The sequence below is a fragment of the Oryza sativa genome, chromosome 1 (genome assembly GCF_034140825.1).
Source record: "Oryza sativa Japonica Group chromosome 1, ASM3414082v1".
NCBI lineage: Eukaryota > Viridiplantae > Streptophyta > Magnoliopsida > Poales > Poaceae > Oryza > Oryza sativa.
In genome coordinates this window covers 5,582,869-5,598,719 of record NC_089035.1, presented here as the reverse complement: position 1 = coordinate 5,598,719, position 15,851 = coordinate 5,582,869, and the positions used below count along the sequence as shown (strand labels likewise).

The 15,851-nt window shown below is 41.2% G+C and overlaps 1 protein-coding gene across 1 annotated transcript; it reads left to right on the top strand.

Annotated features, from left to right (window-relative positions):
* Positions 1-3,889: 3,889 nt before the first annotated feature.
* On the top strand, positions 3,890-10,488 carry LOC107276816 (uncharacterized). Its single transcript, XM_015775384.3, has 4 exons — positions 3,890-4,028; positions 4,107-4,584; positions 7,506-9,377; positions 10,122-10,488. Exons 1-3 carry the CDS (start codon positions 4,000-4,002, stop codon positions 9,306-9,308), a joined length of 2,310 nt encoding a protein of 769 aa, XP_015630870.1. The 5' UTR covers positions 3,890-3,999; the 3' UTR covers positions 9,309-9,377; positions 10,122-10,488.
* Positions 10,489-15,851: the final 5,363 nt, after the last annotated feature.

The window sequence follows — 15,851 nt, the reverse complement described above, 5'->3', positions numbered from 1 at the left end:
AAAAAAAATGCAAAACATAATTGTGAGCATAAGAATCTTAAAACCTGGTTGGTGGTGGAGTCACTTCATCAACATACCACTGGTTCTTCCTCTACACATTTTTTTTCTTTTTCTAACTTGATGATTGGATAGATTATGGATACTAGATAGATACCCCACGCTTTGCTGTAAGTTATTTTTTTTATCGGAAATACTGCCAGGGCTTTGCCCAGCAGTGTAATTTTATAGAACTCAAAAAATATTTACAAAGTTACAGAGAAAAAAAATCAGATAAAATCTATAAAGTTTGTAACCAATCAGAAACAATTTGTTTTAAGGGATCCTTCATTCTGCACATATGCAGAAGAACTTCCTTCACAAAAAGTGATCTCAAAGCTTGGAAGGAGGGCCGAATATTCTGGAAAATTAAACCATTTCGTTGCTTCCAAATGTGCCATGCTGCCAAAAAGAAAACCTCCAGGAAGCCCCTCTAAGCAAACTTGAGTCTTGCTAGGGTGATCATCTGAAAGAACTCCAAATTATGATTCCACTGAATTTCTAAGTGTCGCCAGCATTTAACACTGAAAGGGCATGTGAAGAAAAGATGTAGCATTGACACTCACCTGCCATGTGCATCCACCAATTCGAACCCATCCCCAACACCTTCGCGTGATGCCACCATGCATCCTCCTAACCAACGGCGCCCATCACGCCATGTCACCCCGTCCCACCTATATTAAAAAAAAAGGTTCCCCACAAAAGGTGGTAACGGGCCTTCTCCTTTCCCACTAGTCGGTCTAGCAAACGGTGACTCACAAGATTGGGTGGGATGACTAGTGCCTAAGTCAGCAGCCCAGCAAAAGGACAGGCGGGCCTAGCTGGTCAACCAACTTTGTTGGCTCGTATGCGTTATGTGGGGGTACTCATGCCACAGTAATGTTGTCCCACATGGATTACTCTTTTAGTTTGCAAGAAAACTCGTCAGCTTTAGAATATTGGATCTGTAACAAGTAACTATTATTGTAATCCATTAATAAAGATATGGTGAAGTCAATTAGTCCAATATGCATGGCATGTTTTTTGCCATTATGGTGTATTTTAGTGTTAAAAGTACCTCATGATACCATCATTGTTAATGTGTGACACATTTCCGATAGCTTTTAATTTCCATCCCCCATTATGGAAGTAAAAATAAGCCATATTCTAAAAAATACTGACGTACTTAATTAAATTTTGATATTACCCCCATAAATTCTAAGCATGCACGTCCTTGCAAATTCGATCTATATATTATGTGGAAAAAGTGTGTGTTACATTTTTTTTAAAATATTGTGAAATATCAATAGTAATGAATCCATCCTTCTAAACAGATTCATAGGAACTAACACAAAAGCTGTTGTATCACTATTGTTCTATACATGCCAACAAACATTCATCAAGGAATAACGTATTCATATGCTGCAGAATTTACCATAAAGTTACCTAATTTTAGCAGTAGAAATCGTACTCACTATTATTAGAAAATACTAAAAAAATATCAACCGGTCGGTGACATGGATTCATAAATGCACTCCATTACTCTAGAATAGGTGAAAAATTCAATACTCAAGTAAGTGCTACCAATTTACATGGAACTTTACAGTCGTCTTCTCGCTAAAACAAGAAACAAATAGCACGAGATGTGCTTGCTGGCGTGGTGGCAGGAGCGTGTGGTTTCAGCCTAGTCAACACACGTATGACTCTGGACATGTCCAAAGTTTAGTATAAGTTATTTAACGTCAAGTTTCTCTCCTGTGGTCCAACTCTTTTTTTTTTCAGTTGGACAAAAGAGAAGAACCAAACAACAAAACAAAATACAAACAAAGATGCGATTACTTCATGTAATCGTACAAGTATATTGTCTCTCTATCACCCGAAGAAACTAAAAGGTGTATGTTTCAACCAAAAAAAAGAAAAGAAAAGGGATATGCTGATATTACCCACTCATCTTTTTGTTGTATTACTATAGGAGACGTCTCGCTGTAGTTGGGTGGACGTAGTGAAACCGACTGAGTAGGGGGACACGGATGCAGGCGTAAGTTCGTGCGTGAGAAGGGATAAGAGATTCATATGTGATGTGTGCCGACCAGTTCAAACCACACCATATGCAGCCGTGTGATTCCACCATGAATCTTCCCAACTGATGGCGCCGATCACGCCACGTCACTCCGTCTCGTCTTTACCAAAAAAAAAAGTTCCCCAAAAAGGTCTAGGCTAGTGCGTCCCCTTCTCCCACCGGCCGTCTAGCAAATAGTGACTCACGAGCCTAGGTGGGGTGACTAGTACCTGAGTTAGTGACCCAACAAAAGGACAAAGGGGCCTACCTGGTTAGCTAGCTCTGCAGACTCCTATGTGTTATGCAGAGGTTATTCATGTCTCACTAATTTCGTGCTATGTGGAGTACTCTTTTGATTTGCAAGAAAAGTCGCCGGTTTTAGAATACTAGATTTATAACAAGTAATTATTTATTGTACTCCCGTATATAAAGATTTGATGAAACTTAATTAGTCCAATATGCATGGCATTTTTTTTGTCTATTATGGTGTATTTTTGTGTTTAAAGTGATTCATGATACTTTAATGTGTGGCACATTTTTGGTAGCTTTTTTCCATCCCCCATTATGGAAGTAAAAATAATAAAAAAACAAACATACTTAATTAACTCCTGATATTACTCACAGAAATTCTAAGCATGCATGTATCTCCTCGAAAATTCAATATATATAAAATAGTGTGTGTTACATTTTTTAATATATTGTAAAATATCAAATTGCTCTCTTAAATAGCAGTAGTAGTGACTAGTGAATCCATCCTACTAATAGATTCATGGGAAATAACATGAAGTTGTTGTATCACTATTTCTTTTATACATGCAAATACAAACATTTATCAAGGAACAATATATAATTATTCATGTGCTGCAGAACTTTATCACACAAGTTACCTAATTTTAACCAAAGAAATAGCGCTAACTATTATTAGAAAATTACTGAAAAAATATATCTACGACGCGGAGTCATAAATGTACTCCATTACTCTAGATCAGGTGAACCAATCGATATCCAAGTCGATGCTACCAATTTACATGGAATTTTGCATTCTTCTTCTTGTTAAAACATGTGCCAAATAGCACGAGATGTGTGAGTGTAGGAGCAGTCACAGGGACGTGTGGTTTCAGCCAAGCAGACACGCTTATGACTCCGGACGCGTTTACACTTCAGTTTAAGCTATTTAACGCCAAGTTTCTCTGCAGCGGTCCATCATTTCTTTTCTCCGGTTCGTCGAGAAAAAGAGCCAAACAAGACGACGACGACGGCGACAACAACAACAAAAAGATGTGATTACTTCACGCAATCGTGCAAGCATTTCGTCTCCTCGTCATCCAAAGGAAAAGGTACACGCTGATATCATCCCCCAACATCTTTTTGTTGTATTAAGAGGAAGGAGACGTCTCGCTGTTGTTGTGTGGACGTAGCGAAACCGACTTGGGACTTGGGAGGAGGGTAGTATACTGTACGTTCGTGCGTGTGAAGATCGACACACACGCACACTCACACACCTGCCGTGTGCGCCCTACCTCCTTTCTGACCGACGGCATGGATCTCGCCACGTCACCCTCCGTCCCCGCCTCGACTAAAATAAAAAAAAAGTCACCCCCCCCAATTTGGCCGCTATCCGTCACTCACACGTCGCTGTCAGCAGTAGTAAATTGGTGGTGTAGAGGTGGGCCCCACGCCCCCTGGCACGACACTGAGGCGAGGCGAGCGGGGTTTGGTTAAAAAAAATTAAGGCGATTAGAAGAGCGGGAAGTGGGTAAGATAATTCTATCCCAGTGACAAAAATACCTTAATTACCTTCTAAATCGGTGTGCCCTTTAAATACTACCCACCACTAGGCTTCTCTCCCTTCTACTCTCTCTCTTCTCCTCTCCCCCTCAATCACGACTTGGGTAGATTTGCGGTGGCCAGATCGGAGCACATCCATGGCGGTCGTCGCCGCTTTCTCCATCAGGTTGGTGGAGGCGACGGCCTGCTTCCCTCGGATGGTTTGTGTTTTTTTTCTGATTTGGTGGGGGGATTTTGTGTGAAGGGAGTACACGGCAAGCATAAGGGGAGCGGCGGGGGCAGAAGGGAGGAGGCTATACGGCCTCGGTGCGGGGGATCTGCCGCCGATGGAGGCGAGGAGGTTCCGGTGGTGGGCAGACGAGCTGGCCACGGCGCCGCCCCTTCCTCCCTGGTCGCTGTCCCCATCCCCGTCCCCGCCGCCGCCGCCAACGAAGCCGTCAAGGAGGACGCTGGGGAAGGCGAGGGCGCCGAAGAAGCGGTCCATATCGGATCTGTTCGCGGCGGCGCCTCCCCTCGCGCTTCCCTCCTCCGATTCGGGCGGCGGCGGGAACGACAACGACGACGATGAGGCGCTCTGCGCGATCATGCGGCGAGCTAGGGAGAAGAAGCGGAAGCGGAGGCTGCAGGAGGAGGAGGAGGAGGAGGCGGGGGCTGCTTCTGCTTCGGTGACGGCGGCGGCAGCGGCAGAGACGTGTGATTCCGAGGGAAACTTCACTATAAAGGTGTGTGGTCCAGCCCAAGCCCAGCCCAGCCCAACCCTCCCTTTCCTGGCAATGCCATGATGATTATCGCCTGTCACTTGTGGTCTCGTTCCAGTAGTATGTTCCCCCGCTGATTGATTGTTTAGATAGAATTTGCTCGGATTGAGATTGGGATGGACGCCATGATTGCTTTAGATTTCGCTTCGCGACATAATGCATTGTATGCTTACTAAATCACTTTAATTTCTGTTTGTTCCATTAGATAAAAAATATGATTATGTCACGCGGTTAGCTGCTACGTCTCCGCGGTTACTAGTGTTTAGCAGCTGTATTCACTGTCATTTTTGGACAGACGCGCCATCAATTACGCGTGCTTAATATGCATCATATGCGTACTAAATTTAATTTCTATTTTGTATCAAAAGATGTTTGTGTGTGGTGGCTACGTCTCAGCGGTTATTAGTGTTAGTAGCTATATTCACTGTCATTTTTGGATGGGTGCGCCATCAATTACGTGCGCTTACTATGCATCATATGCGTACTAAATTACTTTAATTTCTATTTTGTATCAAAAGATACTTATGTGTAGCAGCTACATCTCAGCGGTTACTAGTGTTTAGCAGCTGTATTCATTATCATTTTTGGACGGGCGCACCATCAATTACGTGTGCTTAATATGCATCATATGCTTACTATATTATTTTAATTTCTATTTTGTATCAAAAGATGCAAGATGCTTATGTGTGGCGGCTACGTCTCGGCGGTTACTAGTTTTAGCAGCTGCTGTGTTCACTATCCTTTTTTGACGGGCGCGCCATCAATTACGTGTGCTTACTATGCATCATATGCTTACTAAATTACTTTAATTTCTATTTTATATCAAAATATGCTTATGTGTAGCGGCTACTTCTCGGCGGTTACTAGTTTTAGCAGCTGTATTTACTGTTATTTTTGGACGGGCGCGCCATCAATTACGCGTGCTTATTATGGGACTAATTAGTTGGTTGCTTTATTTGTTGACCCAATGCGCTTGGTGCAGCATATTTTATGTAAGGATTGTTGCATCACATCTGTCCCGTGCCAAGTCCATTCGTCACTGCATATATTATCAACCATTTCTAACTGGTCTTCAATCTTCAATAACATATATATAGGTGATTATATTTGGTCTGCGCTCGGGATAGTTTAATTAATTAATTAATTGCTGGGATAAGCATTTATGCAGTGAGTGAAAAATAGAATATTGAGCAGTTAATAATGCATGGCCAGCCGGCTAATTAATTAATTAATTACCACTAGTAGGCAGTAAATAACTGTACTGGAAGCAGGCTAGCTGCTGGTACTATATGTTGCATTTTGATCTGTCGCGTTGCCTTTTCGTGCATCGATCAAACCGGTGGTGGTAGTAACACTAGTTGCCTGCGGCAGGTAGCTAAGTTTGCTACTGTGTGAATTGTGAGTTGCGTACTTTGCGTGTGTCCGGCCGGGCACATATTTTCGGGTCCGGCAGGACGGATACATTATACAAGAGAGGGACGTGGAGTAGACAATTATACTAGATCGAGATTTTCTGCGTTATTCTCTTTGGATATTCATCATGGCCTGCATGTGTGGTGTTTCATTTGATTTTTTATTTTGGTCTAGGAAAAATAAAATTTGCCCATTTGTGGGTGTATGTAGTGTGTGTGGTATGTGTGCAGATAGCTGGCCAGTAAAATGTGTCTAGTCCACATATAGTACACACCGTCAAAGCATATGCTTTGGTTGTGGTGGTGGTTATCGCTGTCAGCCTGTCACCATATGCTCGATATGATGGCATTAATTCCGATAATTAGCTAGTTGACCAGACAAAAGGGATAGTAGTAGTAGTAGGATTTTAAGTTTATTCCATATGTGGGTATTATTTTAAGTAGAGTATATAATGATCAAAATATAGTCGGGCGCCTGTTCCTTTTTTATGTTTTTTTACTTGCAAGTACACACATGCAAGAGAGTCTCATCGTGTGTTAAATCCCTTGAAGATTAATTCCACAACTAATTCATGGAATCTTACTCTGAAATTCATATATAGTAATACCAATAGAACTTGTTATTTATATCTTGCCATTCTTTAAACTGTCTTAAAAAAAATTAGAACTGGTCGAGTATTATCACATTATTACGTCTAGAACGTTCTTATATATCCATATATGCTTCATTTACACTTCCTGTAATTGTGATGTCTGCATCAAGTTTATTGAAATGTGTCATTAACACTTTCGAAATGTGACACAACCATGTTAATGTCAAACTTCCACATAACTAGCGTTAAAAATCCGTGTTAGCACACATCATCACAGTTGCTTATTCTATACGGTGTCAGAAATTTTTGGTCTGTCTAGGCCTTGTTGCGGTCGCATTCTAAACTAGTTTTTCCTTTCATGATGACACATGAGACTGAGATAAAATGATTCAATAACTGTTACCAGCAAATTTTTTTTTAAGTCGTAAGATTTTCTGAGGTTGAAATACGTGTGGACATTAGCTGCCTTGGCACCAGCATCATTTTTGTGTGGTGCACACAAGTTCTAGATTTCCACAATCCTAAACAACTAGTAATTAATTAAGAACTAACATAAGTTCCCCACAAGTGTTTTTTTTTTTTGCATTCGTTAGATAGTTATCTTACTTTGACAAAAGTGTGATCTTAATTAAGAGTTTGACTTATATTGTTTGTTTTAAATTAGCTATTGCCTTTTCGAAGTTCTATGGATATGCACCCGACACATTTCTGTTCTATAATTTACACAATCTAATTTCCGTTCTGTAGTTTACACAATCTAATTTTTCCTTTGTGTCATTTACACAACCTGGCTATTTCTGGTAATCTGACTGTTTTATATTATTGTGTTTACCTTTTATTTATATTCCACATTATCCACTGATGTTGCTCAAATATGCAGGAAGCACTTGACAAGACAAATTTGCCTGGTGGATTGGATACTCCTCAAGCGTCAAGGAGACCTGATGGTGTACACCATGCAAGAACAGACGAGGAAAGGTCTCCAGACTCAAAGAGAAGGAAGAAGGTAAAGATCACTAACTTAGATAAGAACAACAACAAGAAGATTGATAAGAAAAGGTACAGCGAGAGTAAAAGCGCTACCAACAAGGTGGGGAAACAGCATGACCTGAAGAAAATGCTCCCTTTGCATAGTATTCTGAAGAAATACACAAGGCACACATCTGTCAAAATGGTCAAGGAGAAACATGGCGACCCAAAAGGCACAGAAGTCATTGAAGTCTGCCGCAAATCGGTGAAGCGTGTAAAATTCTCAGAAGTTGATGATGTGCTTGGTATTAACAAGCAAAATATCTGCAAGCTGTTCTCGGATGCTTTGGCGTCATCGTCGTCATCATCCACGGACATGTCCAGTGAAGGGGACAAGCACATAGCTGCAGAAAGCTGTAGTTCTCATATGCCGGAGACAGCAACTAAAGAAGCAAGCAAGAGTACAGATCATGAGGATTCTCTTGAGCTCACCAGCACACAGTTGTCCTCCAATTTGTTTGATCTGAATGAGGCACTGCCAGAATCTACTGATTTGAACTACCCATATGTGTCAAATCCAGAGGATCCAAATCATGAGCCTAGACAGCATGAGCCTTTAGACTCTGATGTGCAAGTTATTGACGAGGGACGACAAAACCAGCAGGATCTGTCTTTGGATTCACATGGACTTCAATGTCAGTCCGTTCCTGAGTCTGGGTTAGAAAGAGCTAGAAGTTCAATATCGCCAGGCACATTTTTGCACGGTGAGTTCATGGAAGTGTCTGACACATTTTTTGTTGGTTCTTCACGGAAGTTGACAGGAGAACTTGCTGAGTCTCATGGTGATTATGCCTTCAATCTGAATCTTGGAGGCAGCCAGCCCTCCAATGAAGGAGAAGTTCCTCCCCAAGATTGTAATGCATCAACTGGAGTGGCTTCAAGTTCTCATTCTGAAATGGGTGTGCAGCAGGAGTGTAGGCCTGCTGCTGGACAAACTGTGCGTCTAATGGGCAAAGATCTCTCAGTATCTACAACCAGAGGAGAGTATGTGTCTGGGACACATTTCTATACTGAAGACCATCCCACAAAGTTGTTCTTGGAATTGCCGCGACAAGGACGGCCTTATCTCTCTTTACAAGCTCAAAGTGTGCCCAATGTTTCAGCAAATTCTGCAAGCCCAAGTCAATCACATATCAGGTACACTGCCCCTCAGAATTTGAGCCACTCATTCCCCACGACCAATGCATTATCTGGAGATCGATTGCGATACGACGATCGATTCAGCTACTTGTCAGGCTCACAGCACCATGGAAATGTTCTGCTGGGGAGTCCATCTCTTACAAGTGATGCTAATTTGCCTCGGTCATATGGTGTGGTCTCAGCTGGATCATCGGTTCACCCCCACAACTCTCCAAGCTTTGCATTCACTCATCCAAGACGGATGATAGTTGAAGAAGCTTCTGGCAGCAGAAGAGATGCAGCATGTCCATCTAGAAATGCAGAAAATGTTGCTGCAAGAGCTGCCATTCCTGAAATGCAAGCGCAAAGAACTGGTCTGATGAAGCTCACTCCTGGGGCCAAGCATATCCTGATGCCGAGTGACACCACAGGGGACGGCACCTCCATGCCAGTGTACTCCTGTGTTTCTTTCGGGAGTAGGAGAGGAAATGCTTCAGCAACTCGCAACATGGGAGCCGAGCTGTACAAGTTATAGTCCAAATAATGCTTAAACTTGGGCATGTTCTTCCTGAGCTGTTGCGGAGGAGTAAGCTGTAGGTTGAAGGTATGTTAGTTTCTCTCTGTATGTGTTCAGCGTTGAGCACACATTTGGGATTATTTTTTTCCCCTTCGAACTGTTAGATAATGTTTTCTTAAGTCTTTCAGTTCAATGCATATATATTCCTTTCAACTTGTTACTAGTAAATAAATTCCTATGATGGTTTCAAGCAGGCACAAAACTAACTCGGTTATACATTTTGTGTGTCTGTGTGTGTGTTTCTAGGGCTTGGGTGTGACCCACACATGGTCAATAATCAATGAATTAATAATGCAAAGTTATGTCCCTCTTTTCCTTCTACTTTTGTGGGTAGGCTATTCCTTATTTCCTTTTTCTTCTGTCGGTAGGTATTCGTTAAAAATCAAAACATAAAGGTTCAGGGGGGGGGGGGGGGGACTCAGACAAAGAATTAAACAAATTGTAAGGCCCAGTGATTTTAGGGATGCATGGCCCAATATCTTTGGCCTAGTAACATATCTCTGACATTCACAAGCTACAAGGTTGAATTGTTTCTAGTCTAGTCTAGTTGATAGTTCACCCTTCATCATTCCAGGAAAGATAATTAGCAACTCCAAATTGTCAAAAATGTCCAACACATCTTATTAGCTTCCATAGTGTTCTTTTTTTTTTCTTTTGACCGAGTGTTTTTTTTTCTTACTATATGCCTTAACAAGTACCAAATGTTTTTTTATGTTCTTAAGAAAGAAATATTATATGAAAGCTAACATGTTTTCTCATTATGTTTTGAAGGAGTTGAGAAGATAGTGGAGAAGCGATAGATCGTGCATGCACGGATAGCAAGAAGCAACAGATCGATCGAGATGACTTTGTGGATCAGAATGCAAGACTTTCAGAGCCGTCCCTAGCTTAGAAATCTTGCAGCATTTAATTTCGTTCTTTGCTTAAGAGAGATGACAAAAATGCATGCTCGAATGTAAAGGATATGTGTTTGTTTGTTTGTTTTTGTTAAATCTTATACTTGGAGAATTGAGGTAGTGTTTGATCTAGCTATAGTGGGTAAAGGCTTGTCAAAAAAGTTGGTCGTGTCTGTACAATGGGGTGTGGCATCAAGATCATGCCTAAAGGAAGGTTATGTGCCTTTTCGCACCTTACCAAATGTCACTTTTGGATGTGGTTATGTGAGTGGATGGGATTAGACACAATCTCTTCAGATTGGTAAGGGGACTACGTAACTACGTTAAATATGTAGTTTCTCTTTCGATTTGAAGAATGCGGTGAAAATGGATGATTGAGATTTATTTAGGCAATGTAAATGATGGCGTATTTGGTTGGGGGCAATGGTTAAGGGTAATAGTAGTTTGAGGGGGTGGAGACTGTTAAGTCTATTGTGTTGGTTGAAGAATGTGGGAGTTTTATTTAAGAGCGTACTCCCACATTTTTAATACCTGGTTAGGGAGAGGTAATTGGGAGGGAATTTCTTTCTAAGTATGACGAGATAAATCTGAGCCGGACATCATCACTTAAAATTCAATTCCCCTTCATACTCCCCATGATTCTCATCTCTATTACCAAACAAGGGATTGGCAGTAAAAATGTAAGTCGATCCCATGACCAATCCCTCCAACTCCCTCCTTTAAACTCCCAATCCATTCCCATCTCTTGCCAAATAGCCGTGAGGAATCGTCAACTCCTACGGTCCTACCCCTACTCACAGGTATTAAAATTCAGGAAGTTCATCCCTCAATTCTCATTCTTCAACTCTGATGTCTCTTAACCAAATGAAGCAATTAGTATTCTCTTCCCTCTAAACTCCTAATCCCTCCTAAAGACTCCCCCAACCAAACACATGAGGGGCAAAAGTAATTCAATCCCTAGGGTAAATCTTAAAACTTTGTGCTTAAACATCCTCCTATAAGGACATACATGAAGTTTAGGATGGCTGATGTTCAGGTGTGTACTTCATGTGTTAGGAGCGGTCGAATTTCACGTTCGCGATTATGTTAGTACAATTATTGTATAGGGGGAGGGGGTGATTTGAATATAGCCTTTTTTACAACATACCCCAAATATTCCCGAAAGACGTTGTTCAATTTCTTTTTCAAACCTAGCTATATAAGAGGTAGATCCAAAAAGGAAACTGTGAATCATCCAACAAACCTTGCTATCTGAAGCTAGACCAATTGACGATCTCACAAATCATGGGCATGTACGGGTTGAGAGTGTGTACTACTCGTTCACGGTTGGCAGATGCCTATCGCAAACACAATGCAAAGAGAGAATTCAAATGCAGTGCAAACCTTTGACTATTTGAGTTTGCTTCCACGCTAGATCAAGCTAGGATCAAAAACTTGCTCAGCTAGGATTCAGCCTTGCGGGGGTCAGCTTAATTGGAAGATAAATCAAGGCTGCCTCATAATCATAAGATGGAAATACCATTCAAAAAGAACCAAAAGCAAACAAGTTCAGAGGAAAGACACACACCAATAGACCAAACATTCGTTTCTGAGCACATATTTCACAACCTTACCTGCATTAGTTACACTCCCTCTTATCGACATCTACCAAAACTCCGAACCAGTTTTCTAACGAAAAAGCCAACACAATGGTCAACTTTTCTTGCCAATTTTCCATCACAAAATATAAACAATCATATGATGGATTCACCCTGCATTAAAAATTTTGATAAACTTTATCCTTTTTTAAAAAAAAAACCATGGATATGAAGGAAGAGCTTGGTATCAATAATATTAAAAACAAATATAAGTGCAGTCTCGAGTCGAGTGAGGATGGAAGGGGCGCTTGGTAGCTGCCCCACCAACTGCGTATATTTGCGATTCATCCTACATTAAGAGCATATATTATAGTAAAACTTGATCCTAAAGGGGAAATGATCATGGATTCTAGGGAGGAGCTTGGTATCAATAATATTAATAATTTGGGATGTCAAAAGGAAACATGAGTGCACTCTAAAGTCGAGCACCAGAGCACGGATGGACGAGACGCTTGGCCGCTGCCCTGCCAACTATGCATGTTTATAATTCACCCTACGCTAAGAGAACAAATTAATAAATTTTGATTTGTATGGGAAAAAAAAAGATATGTGAGCGCAATCTAGAGTAGAGCGCGGGCGGACGAGACGCTCAATGGTTGTCCACACCAATTGCGCTTGTGCAATTCTCGTTGAAATGAAAATAAAATGCTACATGTATTTATGCGCTCTCGCGGAGAGCATGTTATATATAGCCACTTTTGATTACATTTTTATGAGGGAGGTTGCACAAGAGTACACGATATATAGATTAACATGTAAATGGGAACAGATTAAAATGAAACACAAACAAAATGATTACTCCTAATTAACTAACATATATATATTGCCCTTAATTACATCCCAACAAACATTCTAGAAAATTGGCATAATTCATAGCATCTGCATAAGAAAAACCTGATGTGTACCGCAACTAATTAGTACATTTCCCGCAAGCCGGTTAATTAGTACATTTATTCCTTTCCCAAATTAATAATTAAATACCCGTATATTGTAAACTGACTCGTAAAAAACAAATGTTCTATTTTTCTTTTAATCCATTGAACCAGTTTTAGCTTTTTTTTGATGGGCCTATTGAATCAGTTTGTTAAAACTACGGTTTTTCTAGCAAGAAGACTTGGAACTCAGACGTGCACTCGTTTTTACCCCCCTCACACGGTGGTGTGAAGGAGAGTAAGAAAAATTTAGTACGTATACGTCCCACTCTTTTGGGAAAGGGAGATGCGGTGAGTGGCCAGTTCACCAAATAATTATAACTCATACTTACTAGTACAAAGAAAAATGTCATCACGTATATATATACCTGTCGGCGAGATGCGTGCACGCTAAGATAGTAGAAACGGTCGTGACAGAGAGATGATGCATTTGACACACGAGTATTTTCTGATGAGATGAGATGGCTCGTACCAGCTCATACATATGCCTGCTTGCAGTCGCTGCGGTCATTTGCTGTTGTTGCTCCTTGAGGCAGGCAGGGTGGACGTCACCGCCGGATCTCTTCAGATTTTGCTGTTCCCCCCTTGCTGCGATTCCGGATCAAGAATCCAACCACCATCCATGCTCCATCTCACTAGTAGTACTCCCTCCGTCCTAAAATATAATAGAACTTTCTTTTTCTTTAAGAAATAATTAAGAAAGGGTTTCATAGGTAATATAATATGAAATAGAATCAGACCAAAGGCTAATAGCTGAGAGGAACCATAATTATTTATAGTTCTTTTGCGAGGTTATTTATGGAAGTTAACATGTGAAATTGATATTTCCTCGTTTCATATTGTAAGACCTTTTGTTGTTTTCTAAGTCATACTTTTTTTTAGCTTTGATCTAATTTATAGAAAAACATAACAACATCTTGAAATCCAAAATAAATATCGTGTTAAAATATAATTAATGTTAGATTTAATAAAACTAATTAATTTAGTGTTGTAGAGATGTTGCTACTCTTTTCTAAGCATGATCAAACCTAAGAAAATTTGACTTAAAAAAATACAAAAACATCATATAACATTAAAACATTATAAAACCAAAGGAGGATCTTAGTTATGATATCGGCTTTTACGTACGGTCAATGAATTAGGGGTGAAAACGGATCGGATTCGGACGGATAGTAGTCATACCATATCCTATACCATATTTTTTAATCGGATTCGGAGGTGATGCGGATAATGTGCGGATGCGGAGCGGATTATTTCGGATGTCGGAAATGGTGCGGAGTCGGTGCGGACTCGGCTCGGAAACGGATAAAAATAATCGGATGTGGCATGTATATACAATCGATACAACATCTGATCATCTGTACAATGAGCAACAATGAGGTACCAATATCACAATTCACATGACTCATGAAAGCACCGATCACATCATAATATAATGTCGAGTTGTTAACGATTGACTTGTCTTCTGTCCAAAAGCATGTAATCGACACATATAGTATTGACATCACGATATATCGCATTCACATAACACGTAAGACATAGAAGTTCCACAAATATTAGAAAAAACAATATCACATGACATAGGTGATAGAACATTGGAGGTCCACAAATGATGTCCAATTCTCATACAATACTACTAATAAGTTGCATATTGCATATGACATAATAACACATATGCAGCTAAGGTCAGAAGGAGATGATCTAGAGAAGTAGACTTCAATTCTGATAATAACACATACGACAGAGTTGGTGCTGGAGATGGCAGGAGGCGTCGCCGGCGCCGAGACGGAGACAACCAGGTGACTTTGGGGTGGAGAGGGTAGGCCGCGGCGCCGGGGTGGAGAAGGCAGGTGGCGGCGGCGGCGCTGGGTGGAGAAGTCAGGCGGCGGCGTGGGAGGACTGGAAGAAGAGAAGTCTCGATGAAAAAATTGGTTGACGCGACGCCGACAGAGTCACGGACTGAACTCCTGGATAGATTGATGGATAAGGTGGACGTGGATGGGCTGAATCTTTACACGATGAAAATGCTCGTGTCAAATAGGCCAAATTGAGTGGTTATATGGGCTGTGAAATTCAGATTATCCGCCAAAACGTTTATTGGATAATCCGCTTAAAATAGCGGATAATCCGTATCTGTCGGATATAACCGATACCATATCCGCATCCGCATCCGCATGTAACTATCCGTATCCGCATCCGGCCGGATATCTAAAAACCCTTACCATATCCTCACTTCGGACGGATTCGGAGCGGATCGGATCGGATAATATCCGCTCCGTTTTCACCCCTACAATGAATGCTTGTGCTACATACAGCATACTAGCACTACTGTACATGTCTGCACCTGAAGAACAGCACATACTGTTGCAATGCAACAGGATATATGCAAATTAAACTGCAAAGGCAAACCTGAACCCTGCGCGTTGTGCTTTGCTGCTGAAATCAGACCACTGGTTTAACTTTAAAGTGATCTATCCATGCATGGTGTGCATAATCAACAGTAGTGCAAGTGTGGATGGAGAAGTGGATGCCAATGCTGCCATGCAGATGCAGAGGCTTCAGTTCAGTTCAGCTGGCCTGTTCATCAACTCAAGCTAGCTTAGCTAGCTGAAAGGGAAAGGAAACAAACATTGCAATGGACCACATGAATGCGTTGCATCCATCTCTCACCTCAATATCTTTGTGTCCCTTTCACAAATATCATCATCCATGCACCACCATTGCCCCTCTCTCGCTCGCCTTTGGCCACCGTGTCTGTCGTCCTCGTCCTCGTCCCCGTCGCCGTCGACGGCGACGGCGATGGCGGTGGGTGAGGTCCTAACAGAAAGGCGACGTGGTATGCATGGTTTCCACGGTGACTGATTATATTGGTCGAGACATGAGACATCCGTGGTTAAACGATGCTCCCTCTCTGATCATGGATATTTGTTGTTTAAGATTAAAGTTTGGTTGATTAGGTCAAACATTTAAAATTTTGATCATTAGTTTTCTATTAATTATTATTACTCTCTGAATCATACTGATTATTGTGTTGTA